At 52.8% G+C, this 18,980-nt stretch overlaps 2 protein-coding genes across 5 annotated transcripts in view; both read left to right on the top strand.

Moving 5' to 3' along the window:
- SIN3A (SIN3 transcription regulator family member A) overlaps positions 1 to 5,296 on the top strand; it is a 54,352-nt gene extending 49,056 nt beyond the window's left edge. The window contains 2 exon segments of the mRNA XM_032469041.1: positions 1,917 to 2,124; positions 3,937 to 5,296. Coding sequence (XP_032324932.1) covers positions 1,917 to 2,124; positions 3,937 to 4,167 — 439 coding nt within the window. The 3' untranslated portion in view covers positions 4,168 to 5,296.
- Positions 5,297 to 7,261: 1,965 nt separating this feature from the next.
- Positions 7,262 to 18,431, top strand: MAN2C1 (mannosidase alpha class 2C member 1). 4 transcript variants are annotated; one of them, XM_032469044.1, is made up of 26 exons: positions 7,262 to 7,403; positions 7,660 to 7,785; positions 8,223 to 8,346; positions 9,506 to 9,576; positions 10,654 to 10,831; positions 11,127 to 11,316; positions 12,459 to 12,565; positions 12,753 to 12,863; positions 13,216 to 13,308; positions 13,439 to 13,555; positions 13,782 to 13,877; positions 13,980 to 14,125; positions 14,480 to 14,603; positions 14,951 to 15,072; positions 15,178 to 15,263; positions 15,388 to 15,543; positions 15,728 to 15,825; positions 16,000 to 16,094; positions 16,345 to 16,449; positions 16,561 to 16,717; positions 16,817 to 16,960; positions 17,343 to 17,452; positions 17,559 to 17,638; positions 17,772 to 17,920; positions 18,002 to 18,111; positions 18,189 to 18,431. In XM_032469044.1, exons 1-26 carry the CDS (start codon positions 7,297 to 7,299, stop codon positions 18,313 to 18,315), a joined length of 3,129 nt encoding a protein of 1,042 aa, XP_032324935.1. In that variant the 5' UTR covers positions 7,262 to 7,296; the 3' UTR covers positions 18,316 to 18,431. The 4 variants fall into 4 exon arrangements, with proteins under 4 accessions (XP_032324935.1, XP_032324937.1, XP_032324933.1 ...); XM_032469046.1 differs by having other exon boundaries at positions 15,715 to 15,825; positions 15,962 to 16,094; XM_032469042.1 differs by having other exon boundaries at positions 10,600 to 10,831.
- The last annotated feature ends 549 nt before the right edge of the window (positions 18,432 to 18,980 follow it).

Here is an 18,980-nt window from a genome sequence, read left to right as displayed (position 1 = left end):
TTTTTTAATAATTTGCCTTCTACCTGTTAAAACTGAGGTTTTTCTCAGTCTTTTTGGCCTTGAGACCCTCTACACCCTTAAAGATTGAGCAACCCCCCAAAATTTTTGTTTATGTGGATTATATCTAGTAATATTTTCCACATTAGAAATTAAACTGAGAAATGTTTAATGTTTATGAATTCATTTAAAAATAACTGCTAATGTATTATGTTATCATAAATAATATTTTAATGAAAAGCTGCTTCAAAACAAGAAATTAGTGGAAAGAGTGGCATTGCTTTACACTTTTGTAAATCTGTGTCATGTCTGGCTTAATAGAAGAACAGCTGGCTTCCCATATCTGCTTGTATATTCAGTCTGTTGCACTATGTTGTTTGGTTGAAATATGTGAAGAAAATCTGGCCTTACTGAAAAATGTAGCTAGAAAAAGAAATATTTTCACATCCTTTCAGATAATTGTGGATATTCTTTGATATGACAACAAAACTCTCCACGTGGTGTTTCTTAAAGGTTAGTTGCAGTATCATTGAAAATGTCAATGGCTTTTCATGCAGTTATGTCAAAATGCATTGGTTTATCTTGTACTTTGAATTTTTTCATGCATGATTTTATAATTTCATGCAGTTGGTTATTCAGAAATATTAATTCACTAAATTATGCAGACCTACCAAATGTTGACACATTTTCATTTTACAATATCCCCCCATCACACTTATTAATATTGCCATTGACCTCATCAGACACATCTTTAAGTACAGGTGAAAATGGTGTTCCTTTCATAGCTCCACAGTGCTCAAGTGCTCTTCTTCATGAGTCCCATTGTGCTTGGCACACAACCGTGCTTTATTTGTAGTTCCCATTTTATCACACAGTATATTAAAAAAATGTGAACTAAGGGGCTGGGATTTAATAAATATTACTGCTTCATCAAGGACATTCTTAAGTCAAACCAGCTTTCCTTTTTTAATGGCCAGTGCATGGCTAGAGAAGGACAGATTGGTGCCACCACCTCATATATAAATATAAATATAAATATAAATATAAATATAAATATATCACCATTATTCTTGCACTGCCAATTCAAATGTTAACACAGTTTAAAAGAAAGAAAGACAGACAAATAATACTTTAGTATTATTATGAAGATAGTTTTGATCTTATAGATCTCCTGAAAAGGGCCTTCGAGGCCCTCAAGAGTCCTTGCACCAAAGAACTGCTGTCCTACCGAAATGTGTGCATACCAGGCTATTCACTGCAGCAGGTTTTTTTAATAGCAAAGTGTAGGAAACAACATAATTGTCTAGCTGACAACCTTTCTCTGCTTGTTGTGGGAGGGAATTAAGTTCTAAATACCCTCCAAGGCATCCTTTGATGTGAATTACCTTCTTTTCTTACGTATGTGGAATAGCACTAGTTATGTACCATCTTTGGGAGAATTGAAAAAAATAGACATTTAAATAATTTTCTGTGCTCTGTGGTTCAGGTGAAGAACCCTGATTGATTCCTGTTAAGGAATGGTTAAATTAAGGTACATTCCTCTATAGCAGTTAAAGAAAATGACACAGATCTATGTGTAGTGAAGTGAAAAAAATCTTCATGACATTAAGTGAAAAATTGAGAGAGACCTAGAAGATTTTAAATCAAAACTGCTAACAGTGGCTACCTGTGCCAAGGCAAGTGAGATTCTGAGAACTGGGGTAGGGGGTAGTTGACAATTCCTGCTTTTCATTCTGTGTATCTTCGCAGTTGGATTTTTCTTTTTTTAAACAATGAAACCAGTGAACATTTTTTAAATGTATGTAATTAAAACTGTGATACGTGCGGTGAAAGCATGCAACAAAGAACGCTCCTTTGGGGCAGTCGTGGGAACGTGTCTGGACGAGCTCTCATCCCACAGGGCTTTTTCTTCTTTGTAGGAATCTGCGGCGGATCCGGAAGTGTCAGCGTGGGCGGGAGCAGCAGGAAAAGGAAGGGAAAGAAGGAAACAGTAAGAAGGCCATGGAGAATGCGGACAGCCTGGATAAGCTGGAGTGTAGATTCAAACTGAACTCCTATAAGATGGTTTATGTAATCAAGTCCGAGGACTACATGTATCGGAGGACCGCCTTGCTCCGGGCTCATCAGGTGAGAACCAGTAACTGGAATTTCCCCACACTCCTCCCTCCTCAGCCAGGGGAGGCTTGCCCCGGAGGCTTCTGGTTGTTTCTCTTGGGTTTGAGAATTGTTGAGTAAGGATGCTGTAACAAAGTATTACAGACTGGGTGACTTAAACTACAGAAATTTATTGTCTCAGAGTTCTGGAGGCTAGAAGTCCAAAGTTGAAGTTTTGGCAGAGTTGCTTTGAACTTTCTGAGGGCTGTGAGGGAAAAGCTATTCCATGCCTCTCAGAGCCTCTGCTGGTTTGCTAGCGATCTTCGGCGTTCCTTAGCTTGCAGATTTCTGCCTTCATTTTTACATGGCGTTCTCCCTACGTGTGTGCCTGTGTCCAAATTTCCCTTTTTAAAAGATGCCATTAATATTGGACTAGGGGTCCCCCCTACTACAGTATGAACTTGTCTTAACTAATTACATCTGCTACGACCTTGTTTCCAAATAAGGTCACATTCTGAGGGTGAAGACTAGGATTTCAACATAACGAATTTGTGGGGACGTAATTCAATCTATAACAGCCGGTGGCACCTTCCAGTGAAGCTGCTCCCAGCATTTACATTTCAGGTAGTACTGCTTGTATGAACCCTATTTTCACAAGCTGCCTCAGTTGTGAAAATCCTGGTGCAGTTGTGTGCCAGGCTCTGGGACTACAACCATGAGGTAGGGCGTGTAATGTAGTGTGATGACACGCACCACCAAGGAAGGAAACCTGGTGAAGTGATCAAAGGTGACTGCTTTTGTTGGAGAAGACCTCTCCAAGGAGGTGATGCTTGAGGCCTGAACAATGACCAGGATCCAGCCTGGTGAAGAGTTGGGAGGTTGGCACTTTTTAGGCCAAGGAAACAAGTACCAGGCTGAGAGGGGGAAAGGACTTGGCATATTCAAGAAACTGAAAACATCATTGTGGCTCGAGCCATGGGAAAGTGGCATGTGTGAAGCTGGACGGCTGGGCAGAGGCCACATTACTTAGTCTCGTAGGGCGTGGTTTGGACTTTGAGGTACATTGAAAGTTTGAAAGGACTACAAAACATTCAAGTGGGAGCCAAGGGTAGGTGGCTAATGTACCTCTCTCATGGTGCTGTGTGTTGTATGTCTGCATGTCTCTGATTCAAATGATTTGGGGAGCTGGGCAACACCTGATTCGTATTTGTGTCGCCCTACTCCACCTTGCACCAGTAAGTATGTACCAGATGCGTAGATAGGAACAGAAACCTCCACTGAAGACCTGCTGCGCTCAGCACTCTGCTGAGCAGGGGAGGTAAGAGCAGGAAGGGGAGAGTGGGTTGTCAGCTTTGCCTCGTGCTGTCTTACTTAGACGGGGATGCCATGCTGACAGAAATGACCGACAGTCTCAACTCATGTCTCACTCGGGGTACATTAGAATCAGCTGGGTTGCTAGTTTAAAAATGCAGATTGTTGGAAACAAGGAACTCTGTGGTTTTTATCAAGGGTTGTGTGTCTCCCCCGACGCCCTCCCTATGATACTAGTGCATGCCGCAGTTGGGCAGCACTGAGCTGGTTCTGCCCACACCCCGTGTTGGCATTGCTTTGGAGGCTTTATGGTTTCTAACTCCTTGCATGCTCTAGATTCTTAGTCTTCAATTTTCGTTCTTAAGCAGAGACTCTTACTGCCTTTTTTTTTTTTTTTTTTTTTTAACTTCCAGTGGTATCAGCGACTCGAGCCCACTTCTTATCTCTGCTACTTTAGGAGGAAATTAGGCTTTGTATTTGAAGGGTTTTTGGTCCTAGTTCATGGGTTTTTTTTCCCCTTGTTCTATTTTGCAGTCCCATGAGCGTGTAAGCAAGCGGCTACATCAGAGGTTCCAGGCCTGGGTAGATAAATGGACCAAGGAGCATGTGCCCCGTGAAATGGCAGCGGAGACCAGCAAGTGGCTCATGGGTGAGGGGCTGGAGGGCCTGGTGCCCTGCACCACCACCTGTGACACAGAGACTCTGCACTTTGTGAGCATTAATAAGTACCGTGTCAAATATGGCACAGTGTTCAAAGCCCCATAACTGCAAAACCAGAGCAGGTAACTTGAGGGGTGTGTGTGTGAGGCACGTGCACTCACACACACTGAAGAAACAAGGAAGATGCCTTTCAAGCCTCACTGGGCCTCTCTGGGACACGGTCACCTGATCTGTGTGTGGCTGGTGCAACCTGGCACCAAGTGGGCTACATATAAGGAATGTGGATACGTTATAAAGCTGGAGCTGGAACTTTTCCCAGGGGGGTTTGGGTAGTACCCTGCCCTGGAGAGGAAGGAAATCCATGCAAGCACAGAGACATGCAGCTTGCTTGCACACACCAGCAGAGCTGAGACTGGAGTCTCCTGGGGCCTGACCTTCAGTGAGGGCACCAGATGCTGTTCACACGTTGACTGGATGGGCGAGCACTGACAGACAGGCTGGCGAAGGACTCCACGCTCAAATGGATTGTAACTCTGATGGTCACTGCTCCTTTCCTCTCCCCCAAAAGGAAAAAAAAACTGGATTGGATTTTTTTTTCCTGGTCACTTGAGCACATCTAGATCACCCATTAGATTCTCTCTGGGACCTGCAGTTTGGCTTTGGGATTGATCATCTTGTGGATTTGATTCCTGATGAGCCCCTTGCTGCCTACCTTTTCCTCTCTCCTCTGGTTCTCAACCTCAACAAGTTCAAATCAGTCGTCCTTTTTAGCTCCCGTGGAACTGTTTTGTACCTGCTTCTTTACTAGTCTACCCTAGTGCCATCCACCAGCTTTACTCTCACACACACACACACACACACACACACAATTTTAACCTGGATTTTTTTTTTGTAAATAATGTACATACTGTCAATTTTTTTATTAAAAGAAATATGCTTTGATGTGCTAGCTTAACTGCTCTAGCTTCTTGTGTACCATAGTTCTATGTGGCTTCAGATTTAGTACCTATGAACAGATGTACAAGACATTTATTACACTTTTTACCAAAGGGAGTTACCATTGTAGTACTTTTGTGTAAAACTTGTCTTCCCCCTTTCCCCAACTTTTTTTTTTTTTGTAAATAAATAAAGCTTGATTCTTACTTAAGGAATAAACTCTCAACCCAAGTCCCTTGTCCTCACCAGAGAACTATTGTGAAGCAGGGATTTGGGCTTCAGTTCCTTATCTACGGTACAAAACAGGACTTTGCTTTCAATAGTTGGCCCCTTAGTTGCACTTGTCCCAAATCAAAATATCTCAAATTTTAAAAATAGAATTATTCATTCTTTTAGTACGTATTTCCCTCACCTTATTTCAACTGTTTGGAAATATTTTATATTTGGGTAAGTTGTCCAGCTATGTGGTTTGTACTTCTCTGTATTTTTTCTTATCCTTACTGGAAATGAGGGTGAACAACTTGAATACCAAACCAGTATTTGAAAGAAGTGTGTATAAAGTGTGTGATATAAATGGGATTGGGAGGGAGAAGATTTGATACACTTCATTAGCAACTGCAAATGGAATATATATTTTTTTTAATTACATAAATTTAAACTGGCAGACATTTAAATATCTGTGATTAGAATTTTTATATGTGGTCAGCATGGACTTACTGAACAAAGACCAGCAGAGCCTTCTCAGTACCCTGGTGGATTTTTCTCCAGCAACCATTACCCTGGTCATAGCTGTAAAGTAACCATCAGTGTTTTATGTGGTTTTGTTTGCTTTTTAATTAAAAATCCCCAATATCATCACCACAAAACCACAATTTTTTGCTTCTGGAGTTTCAAAACACATGGTAGACTTTTCTAATTTTAGATGTTTTGTTGTTGTGGGGGGTGGGGGTGGGCAGTGGAGGGACAGGATAACCACAGGAGACTCTGAGCCCCAAAGTGTTGGGTGGCAAGCCTTGTGGGAGGGGATTCTCTGGTCTGACTTGGGAGGTGGAGTGATACTGACTGGGGGGAAAGAGCTTCAAGTTTTCCCAGCAATAACTCACCTGTCCCCTCCTCTGCTTGCTCAAGAAAGAGCATGTTGACTTGTAATTATGGGGGCAATTGATGGGATCTGACCAGCGGGCAGCTCCCGTTGTTGCTGTCTCTGCATAGGGTTACGTTCAGAGCACCTACTTGCAGGTCAGGATAGGGTTGGAGCTAGTTGAGAAAACCCCAACCTACCAAGTGCAACCAGAAGAAAAGGGAGCTTCACCTACAGCCAGGGTTTCACAAGCAGCATTTTTATCCCTCCTGCCTTCGGACATCTGAGCTCCAAGCTCAACTCAGCCTGTCTTATAGCAGCAAGTTATCTATGTTTTAAATCATATATTTAAAACATTCATTGGTATTATGTACTTTCCTAACAATTTGCATTTGAAATGTATTAAATGACTTAGCCAGTATTTCCATTAAAGTATCAGGGCTTATGTTGTGTATATACTTTTTTCCTAATAATTTTATAGACAAGGACTCAGCAGTCCTAGGAGGCAGAAAAGGCTGCCAATAGGTTACTAAGAGTAACGTGAGCATGAAATTGGAGGTGTTCCTGGCATTATTCTATTAGGATCTTGAATGCTGTTTGTGATCTGCCATCTCAAAATCTTCAGTTTCTGGTGATGGGTGGCAGTTAGCCATACAAGTAAAATCTGTAGTAGAGGAAGCTTGAAGTTACTGGGATGCAAAGCCCTCCCCTATTTAACACATGTCCGCCGACTGGCTTGAAAGCACCCGTCCATGGCACCCCTGGCTCCCCGGCTCTTCCCACGTTAAGTAGACACAGGTTTGCGAGATAGCGAGGTCGTGGCTGGGACCGGAGCGCAAGGGGGTTTCCGCTTGCAGCTTCTGAGACGGGGTGACCTGCGTCTGCAGCAGCCCAGGCTCCCGCCCGTGGTGCCTAACGGTCTGTTTCCGTCCCAGGCGTTTTGCAGTATCAAAGCGTCAAACTTGCAGTTCACGTAGCGATTTGCCCAGTGTCCACCAGCTCGGACGAGTTAAGAGAGGACCCTCGGAAGCGCGGCTTTTAGCTTTCAGCTCCCTGCTCCAAGTTCAGAGCAGCAGGGCTTCGGAGAGCCGCCGGTGTTCCTAGGAAAGCTGCCCGGGCCTGGGAGGCGCCCTTTGACGCCGGAACCTTTGGCTCCAGGCCGTGGACCGCGCCGGCAGCGCCTGAGGCCTTCCGGGAAGAGGAGCGAGCGCGCGGCGATGGCGGCGGCGGCGGCGCCGGCCCTGAAGCACTGGCGCACTACGCTGGAGCGGGTGGAGAAATTCGTGTCGCCACTCTACTTCACCGACTGTAATCTCCGCGGCAGGTGTGGCTCCTCGTCCAAGGCGCCGGCCAGCCGGCCGCATCCACGCGCCTTAGCCTCCCTTCCGGGGGGAAACCCAAGCCGCAGCCACCCGGCCCGAGGGACAAAGTGCCCGCCGCGGACAGGGCTGGGGCCCGAGAGGAAGGGGTAGCGGGAGGCTGTGCTGTGGGGCAGCCCTCTCCGCTGTGGAGCAAGGGAACGCGCGTCCCCACCCGCCGGGAGGGCCACCGGCGCGCGCCCACCTGCCCCTCCCGCCCAGGCTCTTCGGAGACAGCTGCCCAGTGGCCGAGCTCTCCAGCTTCTTGACGCCCGAGAGGCTTCCCTACCAGGAGGCAGTCCAGCAGGACTTCCGCCCCGCGCGGGTCGGCGACAGCTTCGGACCCACGTAGGTAACGCCCAGAAGCGGGACAGGGCCAATGGGGCCCCGCTCCCGGCTTATTCACCTCCCCTAAGGGCCCATCTCCACTGTCGGCTCTCTGCCCTAGACAGCCACTTGGGGCAGAGCAGCACCCTCTGCTGGGAACAGCTCCCTGGTCCCGCAGTCTTCATGGGAGAGTTTTTACTGCCTCCCTTCTCCCAGTCCCTGGACACCACTTAGGAAGGGCACTCTGGGACAGGTCACAGACCCCCTCATTTTCTGCCTCTTTCCCTCACCTTGCTGCACACCCCCGTTGCTCCTTTCTTGTGAATCAAACCTGAATACCTTGTGGTGCTGCAAGTGCTTGGAGAAAGTCTCAAGCCCCTGCTGACCCTTGATCCAAGGAGGTATGTCAAAAAGACAGGCCTTCAACCCCTAGGCCCATCTCAGTGGTTCTCTTGCAGTTGGTGGACCTGTTGGTTCCGGGTGGAGTTGACCATCCCCGAGGCATGGGTGGGTCAGGAAGTTCACCTTCGCTGGGAAAGTGATGGAGAAGGCCTGGTGTGGCGTGACGGGGAACCTGTCCAGGTGAGAAGCCCTGCCCTAGGTCAGGTATGGCCACATTTCAGCCCTGATCTCTCCCTGATCAGCCACTCTCAGCTGAGGGGCTCTGCTTGCAGGGTGGTATCAGGATTTCAGGACTGGGCAAGTTGCTGCTTGGGCTCCTGTGTAATTGGTCCTTCTCATACTTGAACGGATGGTTTATGGGTCTCAACACAATTAGTGCTAAACCAACCCTGCCACTGACTAGTCACCCTCCCATTCTGGGCTGAAAACAGTAACTAATCAAGTACAATAGTAGGTACAGCAGATCTCTTTATTAACCCCCCACTAGGGGCCAGGGGCCAGAGTAGTAGCTTTGCAGATTATATCATCTTTTATTTTTGGTTTTTCATGAACTGGTTTTTATTATATGTAGTATATGCTTATGACGGTCAGTGGCAGGAGAGAGGGGTGGGGATTTTCAAACAGTTTTGGATAGCATAAAGTTTAAAAAGTCCTTTTCATCTGAAATAATGGATCTCTCCCACCCCATCTCCAATTTCCCAGATAGACCCCTATTAAAAGTACCTTGTTCATGCATCCAACCATACCAGGTTTAACCTTCATAATCCTGTGTGGTAGGTCTTTATGGTCATTTACAGACTAAGGAACTAGGATATATAGAGGTCAGTGTACTGGGAAGCGGGTTCACACAGCTTCCATTCCAGTAGGGCTAAGCCTCAGTCTCAGGTTAGGATTGTTTTTCTTCCTGTGAAAAAGAGGGCAGACCCCTCCCTCCCTTCACTGGCTCAGCAAATGTCTCCTCAGTGCCCTTTCTGGGCTGGTCCCTGTGCTAAGCACTGGGGATATAGCAGGGAATGAGGCAAACCTGTCTTTCCCTTCTGATGCTTATTCAGGGGTACAGAAGCCACCAGAAGCCACCCAGGATCAGACACCTACCTAAGGCCCCACAAGACTGGTGGCCTTTTCTGCTGGTAAATAGGTGCCATTTGGTGATCTTGCTGCTGACTGCCATAGGGGTTGGGGCACCTGCTACCAGGGGTCTCTGATACCTTGGTCTTACATGAGAGAGAGGAGCCAGTGCTGGGGACCCAGTGGAGGGGCCTGGCCTCCCTCAGCTTGTACTTCATGTGAACTGTCCAGAAGCCTCAGGCCCTGTCTCTTTCACTCTACTCCCCACCAGGGTTTGACCAAAGAAGGGGAGAAGACCAGCTATGTCCTGACTGACAAGCTGGAGGAAGAAGACCCCCGAAGGTGAGTGGGTCCCTGCACTGGGTTGACCAGTGCTGTAGGGGAGAGGGCACCAGTGGGCGAGGAGACGCTGAGGCCCTGAGTGATCTCAGAAACACACCCACCTTCAACACAACCATCCTCAAATCTCAGAGTTGTCTTTAAAAAGCAGGGTTTTCCCCTCTGACTACAAAGATGTTTCGTTCTTGTGTTAGAGACAGAAAAGCAAAAAGAAGTAAATATCTCCCCCATTATCTCACCACCTAGAGATGCCCACTGGTAACGTCTCAGCATTCTTCTCAGGAATTCTTTCAGGCATAGCTTTGTATTTCTTTGACATTTTGCATCCTGATTTTCTTCACTTGATATTCATTCTATATTATAATGTGCATTTTATGACACCATCAAAAATTCTTCTTAGATATTATTATATGTTATAATATTTATTGAACACTGTGTATCTGATGTTTCCAGACACTACAGTGGTCCTTGACAGCAAGGAGGACTCATATATAGTTATATAATTACAAAGCTGATGAGGCCTCTGAAAGAAAATACTGGGAGCTCAACATGAGAAATCTGTTCCAGACTAAGGAGAAGGGTAGGAGGAGGGTCATAGAAGGCTTCTCTAAGGAGGTCATGTTTGCTCCCTAAAGACAGTAGAACATCACCACAGGCCGCCATGCTGCTGCAAACAGTGGCCTGCCTCATGCTGGCTGATGGGTCTTTGCTCTGAAAGATTGGACCTGGGAGATCCTAATGTGTTTTTAATATGAAGAGGGTGCCAAGGCCAAGGCACTGCTTTGTAGACAGCCTTGGAAATAAAAGGCTGAACAACAGCACAGTTCACACGGTTCCAAACTTGGCTGCATATTCTCCCCAGCGTTCATCAGAACACTTATCAGCAGAATGTGGAATTAGTCTGTTGTTTCTACCGTGACCCTCTCACACATGCAGCTGAAATACTGTGGGACCCTCTAGGTGATAGATCCTGGGGGTGCATGGGGAGGGGTCTGTTGGAAGCCTCCTTGGTCCTCCCTCTCCCAGCCCCAGAGTCCTCTGCCAGTCTCTTGGCCTGAGGCTGCCTCCCCACATTTGTAGCCTGACTCTCTATGTGGAAGTAGCCTGCAATGGGCTCCTGGGGGCCGGGAAGGGATCCATGATCGCAGCCCCTGACCCAGAGAAGATGTTCCAGGTGAGCCGGGCTGAGCTGGCCGTGTTCCACCGGGATGTCTACAAGCTCCTGGTGGATCTGGAGCTGCTGCTGGGCATGGCCAAGGTACTCAACACCCCCATCCACCCTGGTCACTCTGGAGCCCTGCTCCAGGCAAGCTATTTCTTGGGTTGGGACTCTGAGAATCCAGAATAAGGAGCAGTTTCTGCCTACCTGAGTGTTGGGAGAATTTCCCTGTGTAAAGGGGAGGAGGCAGGCGGGCCGAAGAGGGGATTAGCAGGAGCAAAGGGTTGGAGGTAGGGAGGAACTCTGCTGAGAACCCTTGTGAGATCAGCTGGGTCCTTGTTTTGGAGACTCTGCTTGCTTGAGATGGGGAGTAAGGGACAGAACCCTGCTGCAGGGCCTTGGGGAGGACAACCAGCGCAGCTTCCAGGCCCTGTACACAGCCAACCAGATCGTGAACGTGTGTGACCCTGCCCAACCTGAGACCTTCCCAGTGGCCCAGGCCCTGGCCTCCAAGTTCTTTGGCCAACGTGGAGGTGAAAGCCAGCATACCATCCATGCCGTGGGGCACTGCCACATTGATACAGGTAGGGCAGCAGCTGATGGGTTGGCTGGGGAAGCAGGAGTGGCCTTGAAGCCCTGGTTGTGCCCTGGCAGCACTGCGTGATCCATATCAAGTTCTTGCCCCTCTTGGACTTCAGTTTGCCTGATCTGTACAGTGGGGCAAGGGGAATGGACTGTGAGCTTTGCTAGGTGTGGCTTCATTTATTCTTTCAACATAATCCGATGCCCCATGTGGCCCAATGCTAGATGTTGGGGGGTTAGGATTAGAGAGACTGATGATCACAAAATAGGCAGACACAGTTAGTGCCATGATGGAGGGAAGTATGGAGGGCTGGGGAGCCCAGAAGAGGCACTTAACCCAGCTGGGTCTGGGGAATTCAAGAAAGGCTTCATGGAAGAGGTGACCTTTGAACTGAGTGAGGATGAGTAAGAGTTTGACAGGGGTCCCCAAGTCCTCATATAGGAATGGAAGTAATTAAAATAGGGGTTCAAGCATAGGGGGAGGTTTCCAGGGAAGAGATCAGGAGTTCAGTTTTGAACCTGAGGCTTATGGGAAATCTACATGTTTAACAAACTCCCCAAGGTACTGATTCTCATCCAGCTAAAGTTTCTGAACCACAGAACAAGGGCTTTCTTTGCTGTGCCAAAGGGTGGATGTGGGGTCTGGCCTGGTAAGAAGGAGCCTAGAGGTTAGAGTTGAGGCAGTGATACCTCATGTAGGATGGGCGGCCCGGGCAGGTCCATCTCGGGAAGCTGTGCCCTGTATTCCAGGACATCCTTCAGTGTGTGTGCAGGGGAAGGGTTCACCCCTCTGCCTCACCCCTCTGCCTCTTCCCTGGGGGTGTCTAGACCTCAGAGTGAGGCTAGTCCAGAGACTGAGGCCTCCATTTCCTGCGCTGTAAAATTGACCTGATAGCCTCAGCCAGCCTCCTTTCCCCAGCCGCTACTCCCACCTTGCAAGAGTGACGTAAAGTGACAGCTCAGGAGCAATGCCACAGGACTTCGAGGGGAAAGGGCTTGGGATGGGAGAACGCTAGGATGACCCTCCGGGGATCCAAGCTGGGCCTGGTTGAGTGCTGGGGGGCAGGGGTGAGGCTGGAGACCTGTGAGGAGCCCCCAGCTCCTTGCCACTCTCTCTCCACCCTCTGTCCCCCTGCTTGTCTAGCCTGGCTCTGGCCCTTCAAGGAGACGGTGCGGAAATGTGCCCGGAGCTGGGTGACAGCCATTCAGCTCATGGAGCGGAATCCTGAGTTCATCTTTGCCTGCTCCCAGGTCAGAGGGACAGCGGTGTCAGGGCACCTGGAGCCTAGGAGGTCCTAGTGTGAGATTCTGAGGGCTTCTTGGGCCTAAGGGGCAAGGCTCCTTCTCACCCTCAGCCACCCGCTGGGTCCCAGGTACTCAGCCCCAGGTGGGCGTTCTTGTCACTCCTGGTGCAGCTCCTGCCCCATCTGTCCCACAGGCCCAGCAGCTCCAGTGGGTAAAGAGCTACTATCCTGGCCTGCATGCCCGGCTCCAGGAGTTCGCCTGCCGTGGGCAGTTTGTGCCCGTGGGGGGCACCTGGGTGGAGATGGTAAGTGCAGTCTGCAGCCCCTCAGTACCGTCATGCCTTCCCTCCTCAGCTTCGCTGATGACTTTCTGCAGGCCCTTCACGCCCCATCCCTGGTGGCGCTGATTAGTCCCCGGAATCCCAAGGCCTGGGACTCATGGGGGACAAGGGCCTTAAGCACCGTGACAGGCTGTCTGTATGACCCAGCTCCGGGAACAGACAGTTGGTCCTGCAGCCAGGAGATGGACACCTCCTGGGCACTGGCTGTAACCTGGTGTCAGAGCCCTGGCTTCTCCTGATGGGGTGGGGCTGGCCTGAGCTCCTGCCTGTTCCCATCTGATGCTGACCCGGCTGCCCCCTGCTTCCCTCCCTGCAGGATGGGAACCTTCCCAGTGGAGAAGCCATGGTGAGGCAGTTCCTGCAAGGACAGAACTTCTTCTTGCAGGAGTTTGGGAAGATGTGCTCCGAGGTAGGCTGGGAGCTGCTTGGCCTGCGGGCAGATGGGGCTGGAGCTTGACCTTGAGTGACGAGGGCCTGAGGCTGTGGCTGCTCCGCCAAAAGCCCTGGTACGCGTGCCGCAGAGGCCCTTTTCCCTGCAGTTCTGGCTGCCAGACACATTCGGCTACTCAGCACAGCTCCCCCAGATCATGCGCAGCTGTGGCATCAGACACTTCCTCACCCAAAAACTGAGCTGGAACTTGGTGAACTCCTTCCCGGTGAGCAGGCCCCAGGGGCCAGGGGAAGAGGGGGCCTGGGTCCCACCTGGCCTGTTCATCTCTCTCCAGGCTTATTGAAGGGTCCTGGACAGACCACCCAACCCCCACCAAGAGAGGGCATGCCTCCCCCAGGGTCACACAACAGGCAGAGATAAGTCTGGAAGGCCTGGCTCTGCCTCAGCCCTGATTCTGGCCTCTCTCTTCCTACTCTGTCCCCTGCCTGCAGCACCATACCTTTCTGTGGGAGGGGCTGGATGGCTCCCGTGTGCTGGCCCACTTCCCGCCTGGTGACTCATATGGAATGCAGGGCAGTGTGGAGGAGGTGAGAGGGCACCTATGGCCGAGATGGGGGATGGGGGGCAGGCTGGACAGGGCTGGGTATCCTGCCCTAAGCTGACACATGCTGACCTGCCCCGCCTTCCAGGTGCTGAAGACCGTGGCCAAAAACCGGGACAAGGGGCGGACCAACCACAGTGCCTTCCTCTTCGGCTTTGGGGATGGGGGTGGTGGCCCCACCCAGACCATGGTGGACCGCTTGAAGCGGCTGTGCGATACAGATGGGCTGCCCAGGTCAGGCCTGGCCTCACTTAGCCCCACCCTCAGCCCTTGCCTGGAGCTCTTCCTTCTGCTCAAACACTGGGCCCAGCCCCTACCCTAGACCTTGTCCCCCTCCAATCCTGGACCATGGGCACCTCCCAACTTCTACCCTGGGAGGAGGGTGGGGAAAAGCCGAGGGTGGGAAAGGGCTTAAACCCACTGGAAAGAGAAATCTCCTGGGGTGTCCCAAACTGGCTTTGTGTGGACAGGGAGCTTTCTGGGGTCAGCTCCTGTCAGTCGGGGCTGGATATCTTGTCTGCCCTTGCATGGAAGAAGAGTGAGTCACGTGGCCAAGGCTGGGAGACCCAGGCTCTCGGTCCCCCTCAGGGTGCAGCTGTCTTCTCCAGGGCGCCTCTTCTCAGCACTGGAGAAGGACTCGGGGCAGCTGTGCACGTGGGTCGGGGAGCTCTTCCTGGAGCTACACAATGGCACCTATACCACCCACGCCCAGGTCAGAGCTGGTGGCTGAGCCAGGCGGGGAGAGTGTGCCCTTGAGAGGCCCAGAGGGTCAGAGGAGGGAGCAGGGGACGGAACCCAGCCCAGACCTGGGGGAAGAGGTTTGTGTTCCACAGATGAGCTGAGAGGAGAGGAGTGCAGGAGGCCAGGTGGATCAGGAGCCTGAAGGAGGAGGGGCTTGGGCTGAGGGGAGAGGTGGGAGGCATTTGGGGCAGATCACCCATAAGAGGCTTTATCCAGGAAGCCTTGGGGAGTCATCCCGGGTCTGAGCAGGGAAAGGCTTTGGAAGGTGTCCTGGGATGCTTGAACAGATTCTAGACTGATCCCACACCCTGGGCTCAGATCAAGAAAGAGAACCGGGAGTGTGAGCGGATCCTGCACGACGCGGAGCTGCTCAGCAGCCTGGCCCTGGCCCGCAGTGCCCAGTTCCTATACCCGGCGGCCCAGCTGCGGGACCTCTGGAGGTCAGCCCAGCTTCTGCCCCCTGCCACCCACCGACCTCACCCCAGACACCTCTGTGGCTGCCCCTCCCTCCCAGCCTTCCCCAGCCCTGCCCTTGGCCCCTGCAGGCTCCTGCTCCTGAACCAGTTCCATGATGTGGTGACTGGAAGCTGCATCCAGCTGGTGGCAGAGGAGGCCATGTGCCACTACGAAGGTGAGACAGGCAACATCCCCACTGCTCTCTGCAACACTCAAGGCAGAGCCCAGAGTGTCTCCTGTGGGACACTCAGGGATCATCCAGACCCACTGCCAGCCATGACTGACCAGTCTCTCCCCAGACATCCGTTCCCATGGAAACACACTGCTCAGCGCCGCAGCCGCAGCCCTGTGTGCTGGAGAGCCAGGTCCCGAGGGCCTCCTCATTGTCAACACACTGCCCTGGAAGCGCACGGAAGTGTTGGCCCTGCCCAGGCCTGGCGGGGCCCACAGCCTAGGTACCAGCTTGGGAGAAGGGTGGCTACTGCGGCAGGAGGGAGATCAAGGCCAAACCAAGAGTTGAGGATCTCTGCTGGGGGTGCCTCAGGCTAGAGAGTTACTACTCACCCCCTCCACCCCCACCCCGAGTAAGGTTCCTGAGAAGTCAGGGAGGCCGCACTGATGCCCAGGCCTCATCCCCAGCCCTGGTGACAGTGCCCAGCATGGGCTATGCTCCTGCTCCCACCCCCGCCTCACTGCAGCCCCTGCTACCCCAGCAGCCTGTGTTCGTCATGCAGGAGGTGAGTGCTGGCACGTCGCCGTGGTGGCGGGGGGCTGTCCCGGGCTGTGCCTAACAACATGGGGGTTCTGAGCTCCCCAGCCTGGAGCAAGTGGTAAGGCAGGGCTGGGGCTGGGGGAGCTATTGGTTGTGGGAAGCCCCTGCAGACTTAGCCTCAAGGCCCCCTCCCACCAAGACTGACGGTTCTGTGACTCTGGACAACGGCATCATCCGGGTGAGGCTGGACCCAACTGGCCGCCTGACGTCCCTGGTGCTGGTGGCCTCTGGCAGGTGCTAACCCCTCACTGCCCTCTCCCAGTGCCTGGCAGGCAGATCCCAGACCTCAATCCCTCTGTCCCCTGGCCACAGCTGCCCACAGTAGCCCACCAGTGGCTCTGGACTGGGACCCACACATGGAGCGGGACAGGCTGGTTTAGGAGTCCCCTGTCCCCTGGGTCTACTTACCCTGCCCACATACCTGGAACAGCTGAAGAGACCAAGGTCACAGAGTTGTAAAGTACCAATCCTCGTGTCCTTCCAGGGAGGCCATTGCTGAGGGTGCCGTGGGGAACCAGTTCGTACTATTTGATGACGTCCCTCTGTACTGGGACGCATGGGATGTCATGGACTACCACCTAGAAACACGGTGCGGGGCGGGCAGCACTTGGGGTGGTGGTGGGAATACAAGGGTGTTGGGCCCCCTCCACCAGGCTGCCCTGGCTCAGCGCCTCCCTCCCTCCCCTCCCCTATTCCACAGGAAGCCAGTGCTGGGCCAGGCAGGGACCTTGGCAGTGGGCACTGAGGGTGGCGTGCGGGGCAGTGCCTGGTTCCTGCTGCAGATCAGCCCCAACAGTAGGCTCAGCCAGGAGGTCGTGCTGGATGTTGGCTGCCCTTATGTCCGCTTCCACACCGAGGTAGCAGGGGCAGGGTGGCAGGTAGCTTCCCCGGGTGTGGCTGGTGAGGAGGGGCCAGCCCAGGCCCATCCCTCCCCTTGCACCCCACCCCTACCTCAGGTGCACTGGCATGAGGCCCACAAGTTCCTGAAGGTGGAGTTCCCCGCCCGTGTGCGGAGCCCCCAGGCCACCTATGAGGTCCAGTTTGGACATCTGCAGAGGCCTACCCACTACAACACTTCTTGGGACTGGGCTCGATTTGAGGTCTGACATGGGGTGGTGGGGGTGGGGGTTTGGATCCTCCCTGGCTGAGGAGAAACTAGTTGTGTGGTATGGGGTGAAGAGAAGGAAGGTGATGATCAGTATTTACTTGTTCCTAACACGTGCACCAGGCATTGTGCTAAATGCTTTGTTTAGTTTGACACTCATGCCCATTCGGTGGGTTAAGTACTCTTATCCCCCTTTTCCAGATGAGGAACTGAGGTTTAGACAGGTTGGGTGGTGTGAGCAGGGCCTCCTATAAGTGAGAGCTAGAATGCAATCCTGTGGTCCCAGAGCTTCCTTCAGTCTGGTGACAGGAGCTCTGGAGCACAAGGAGGAGGCGGGGCCACCAAGTGGGTCTGGGATCTATGGATCTACCCTCCAGGTGTGGGCCCACCGCTGGATGGATCTGTCAGAGCACGGCTTTGGGCTGGCTCTGCTCAATGACTGCAAGTACGGCGCGTCAGTACAAGGCAGTGTCCTCAGCCTCTCGCTGTGAGTGGGGTGTCCCTGGGACACTGGCATGGGAGCGTGGGGGCGCGGTCTTCCTGGGCCAAAACAAGCAGCTCAGCCCGGCCCTTACCCACCCTTCCCACCCTAGCTTGCGGGCACCTAAGTCCCCTGACGCCACGGTTGACATGGGGCGTCACGAGTTTACCTACGCGCTGATGCCGCACGAGGGTGAGTGCCTCGGCCCCGACGCCCCTCTGCCCTTCCCAGCCTCGCTTGTCTCAAGGGTCAGTGGGGAAAACTCCAGCCGTCCCTCGCCCCTACCCTCATTTCCACCACTCGTCCCTTTCTGGTTCGCACCCAGGCTCCTTCCAAGATGCTGGCGTTATCCCCGCTGCCTACAGCCTCAACTTCCCCCTGCTGGCGCTGCCCGCCCCGGGCCCGGCGCCCACCGCAGCCTGGAGCGCCTTCTCGGTGTCCTCGCCCGCTGTAGTGTTGGAGACCGTCAAACAGGCAAGGGCTGGGCCGGGGCCGGGGCGGGGTCTGGGGCCGGGCCCGCCCTCAGCACCGCCCACCGCCCGCCTCCCTCCGCAGGCAGAGACCAGCTCCCAGGGCCGCACGCTGGTCCTGAGGCTGTACGAGGCCCACGGCAGCCACGTCGACTGCTGGCTGCACATGTCGCTGCCGGTTCAGGAGGCCGTCCTGTGAGTGGGATTCCACTCCGGGGTGGGAGTGGGATTCCTGCCTTCGCGGGACCCTCACGGCCCCTCCTGTTCTCTAGCTGTGACCTCCTGGAGCGGCGCGACCCTGCTGGCCCCCTGCCCCTTCAGGACGCCCGCCTGAAGCTCACCTTTTCTCCCTTCCAAGTGCAGTCCCTGCTGCTCGTGCTGCAGCCCCTACCGAACTGAGTCCCCGAGGATGGGGTTTTGCTTGTGGAAGGCTTTGGAGGCTCCTCATTTCTCCGTCCCAGCCTGAAGCAAGGCTCAGTCACCTCTTGAACAATAAACCCTTGGCTTGGGAACCCTGTTAGTAGCCCCTGCTTATTCCCCTCAGGGCCCATCCTCAGGCTTTGAGAGGGGAAGGTTTTACCCCAGGGATTTGGGGGCAGGGGCAAGATCTAAGGTCACCTGTGCGTGCACGGTCTGGATTGCATCCCCCATGAGAGAGACTGGGGGTTTCAGTGACCATAAGCTGACTAAGAGACCATGAGATAAGTTGTTCCCCTGTGTCCACAGGCAGAGGGCCTGGGGCTGGGGGAAAGGCCTGGGGCTCGGGAGAAGGCCTAGCGGGTGGGTTCTGGCTGGCCCCTGCTAGGAGGGGACTGACTAGTCTGGACCAGGTTAGGGGAGCAGCTGCCAGCTGTGAGGAATCCTGGACTGGAGATGTGGAGCCTGGGCTGCCTGGGCCAGGGGTCTCTGCACCACCTGTGAAGGGCTATCCCTGCAGAGGCAGACTGTCCTCTGAGAGCCAGGGCCTTGAGGCCTGGAATGGGGCTCAGTATGCCATGCTGAGGCAGTGGCCCTCCTGTCCCCAGGGCTGGGCAGCAGGCCCTTCACACTTGGCCTTCCCACAC

The sequence above is a fragment of the Camelus ferus genome, chromosome 27, assembly GCF_009834535.1.
Source record: "Camelus ferus isolate YT-003-E chromosome 27, BCGSAC_Cfer_1.0, whole genome shotgun sequence".
Lineage (NCBI taxonomy): Eukaryota > Metazoa > Chordata > Mammalia > Artiodactyla > Camelidae > Camelus > Camelus ferus.
Note: the sequence above shows the minus strand (reverse complement) of the source record. Positions and strands in the feature narration are given on the sequence as shown.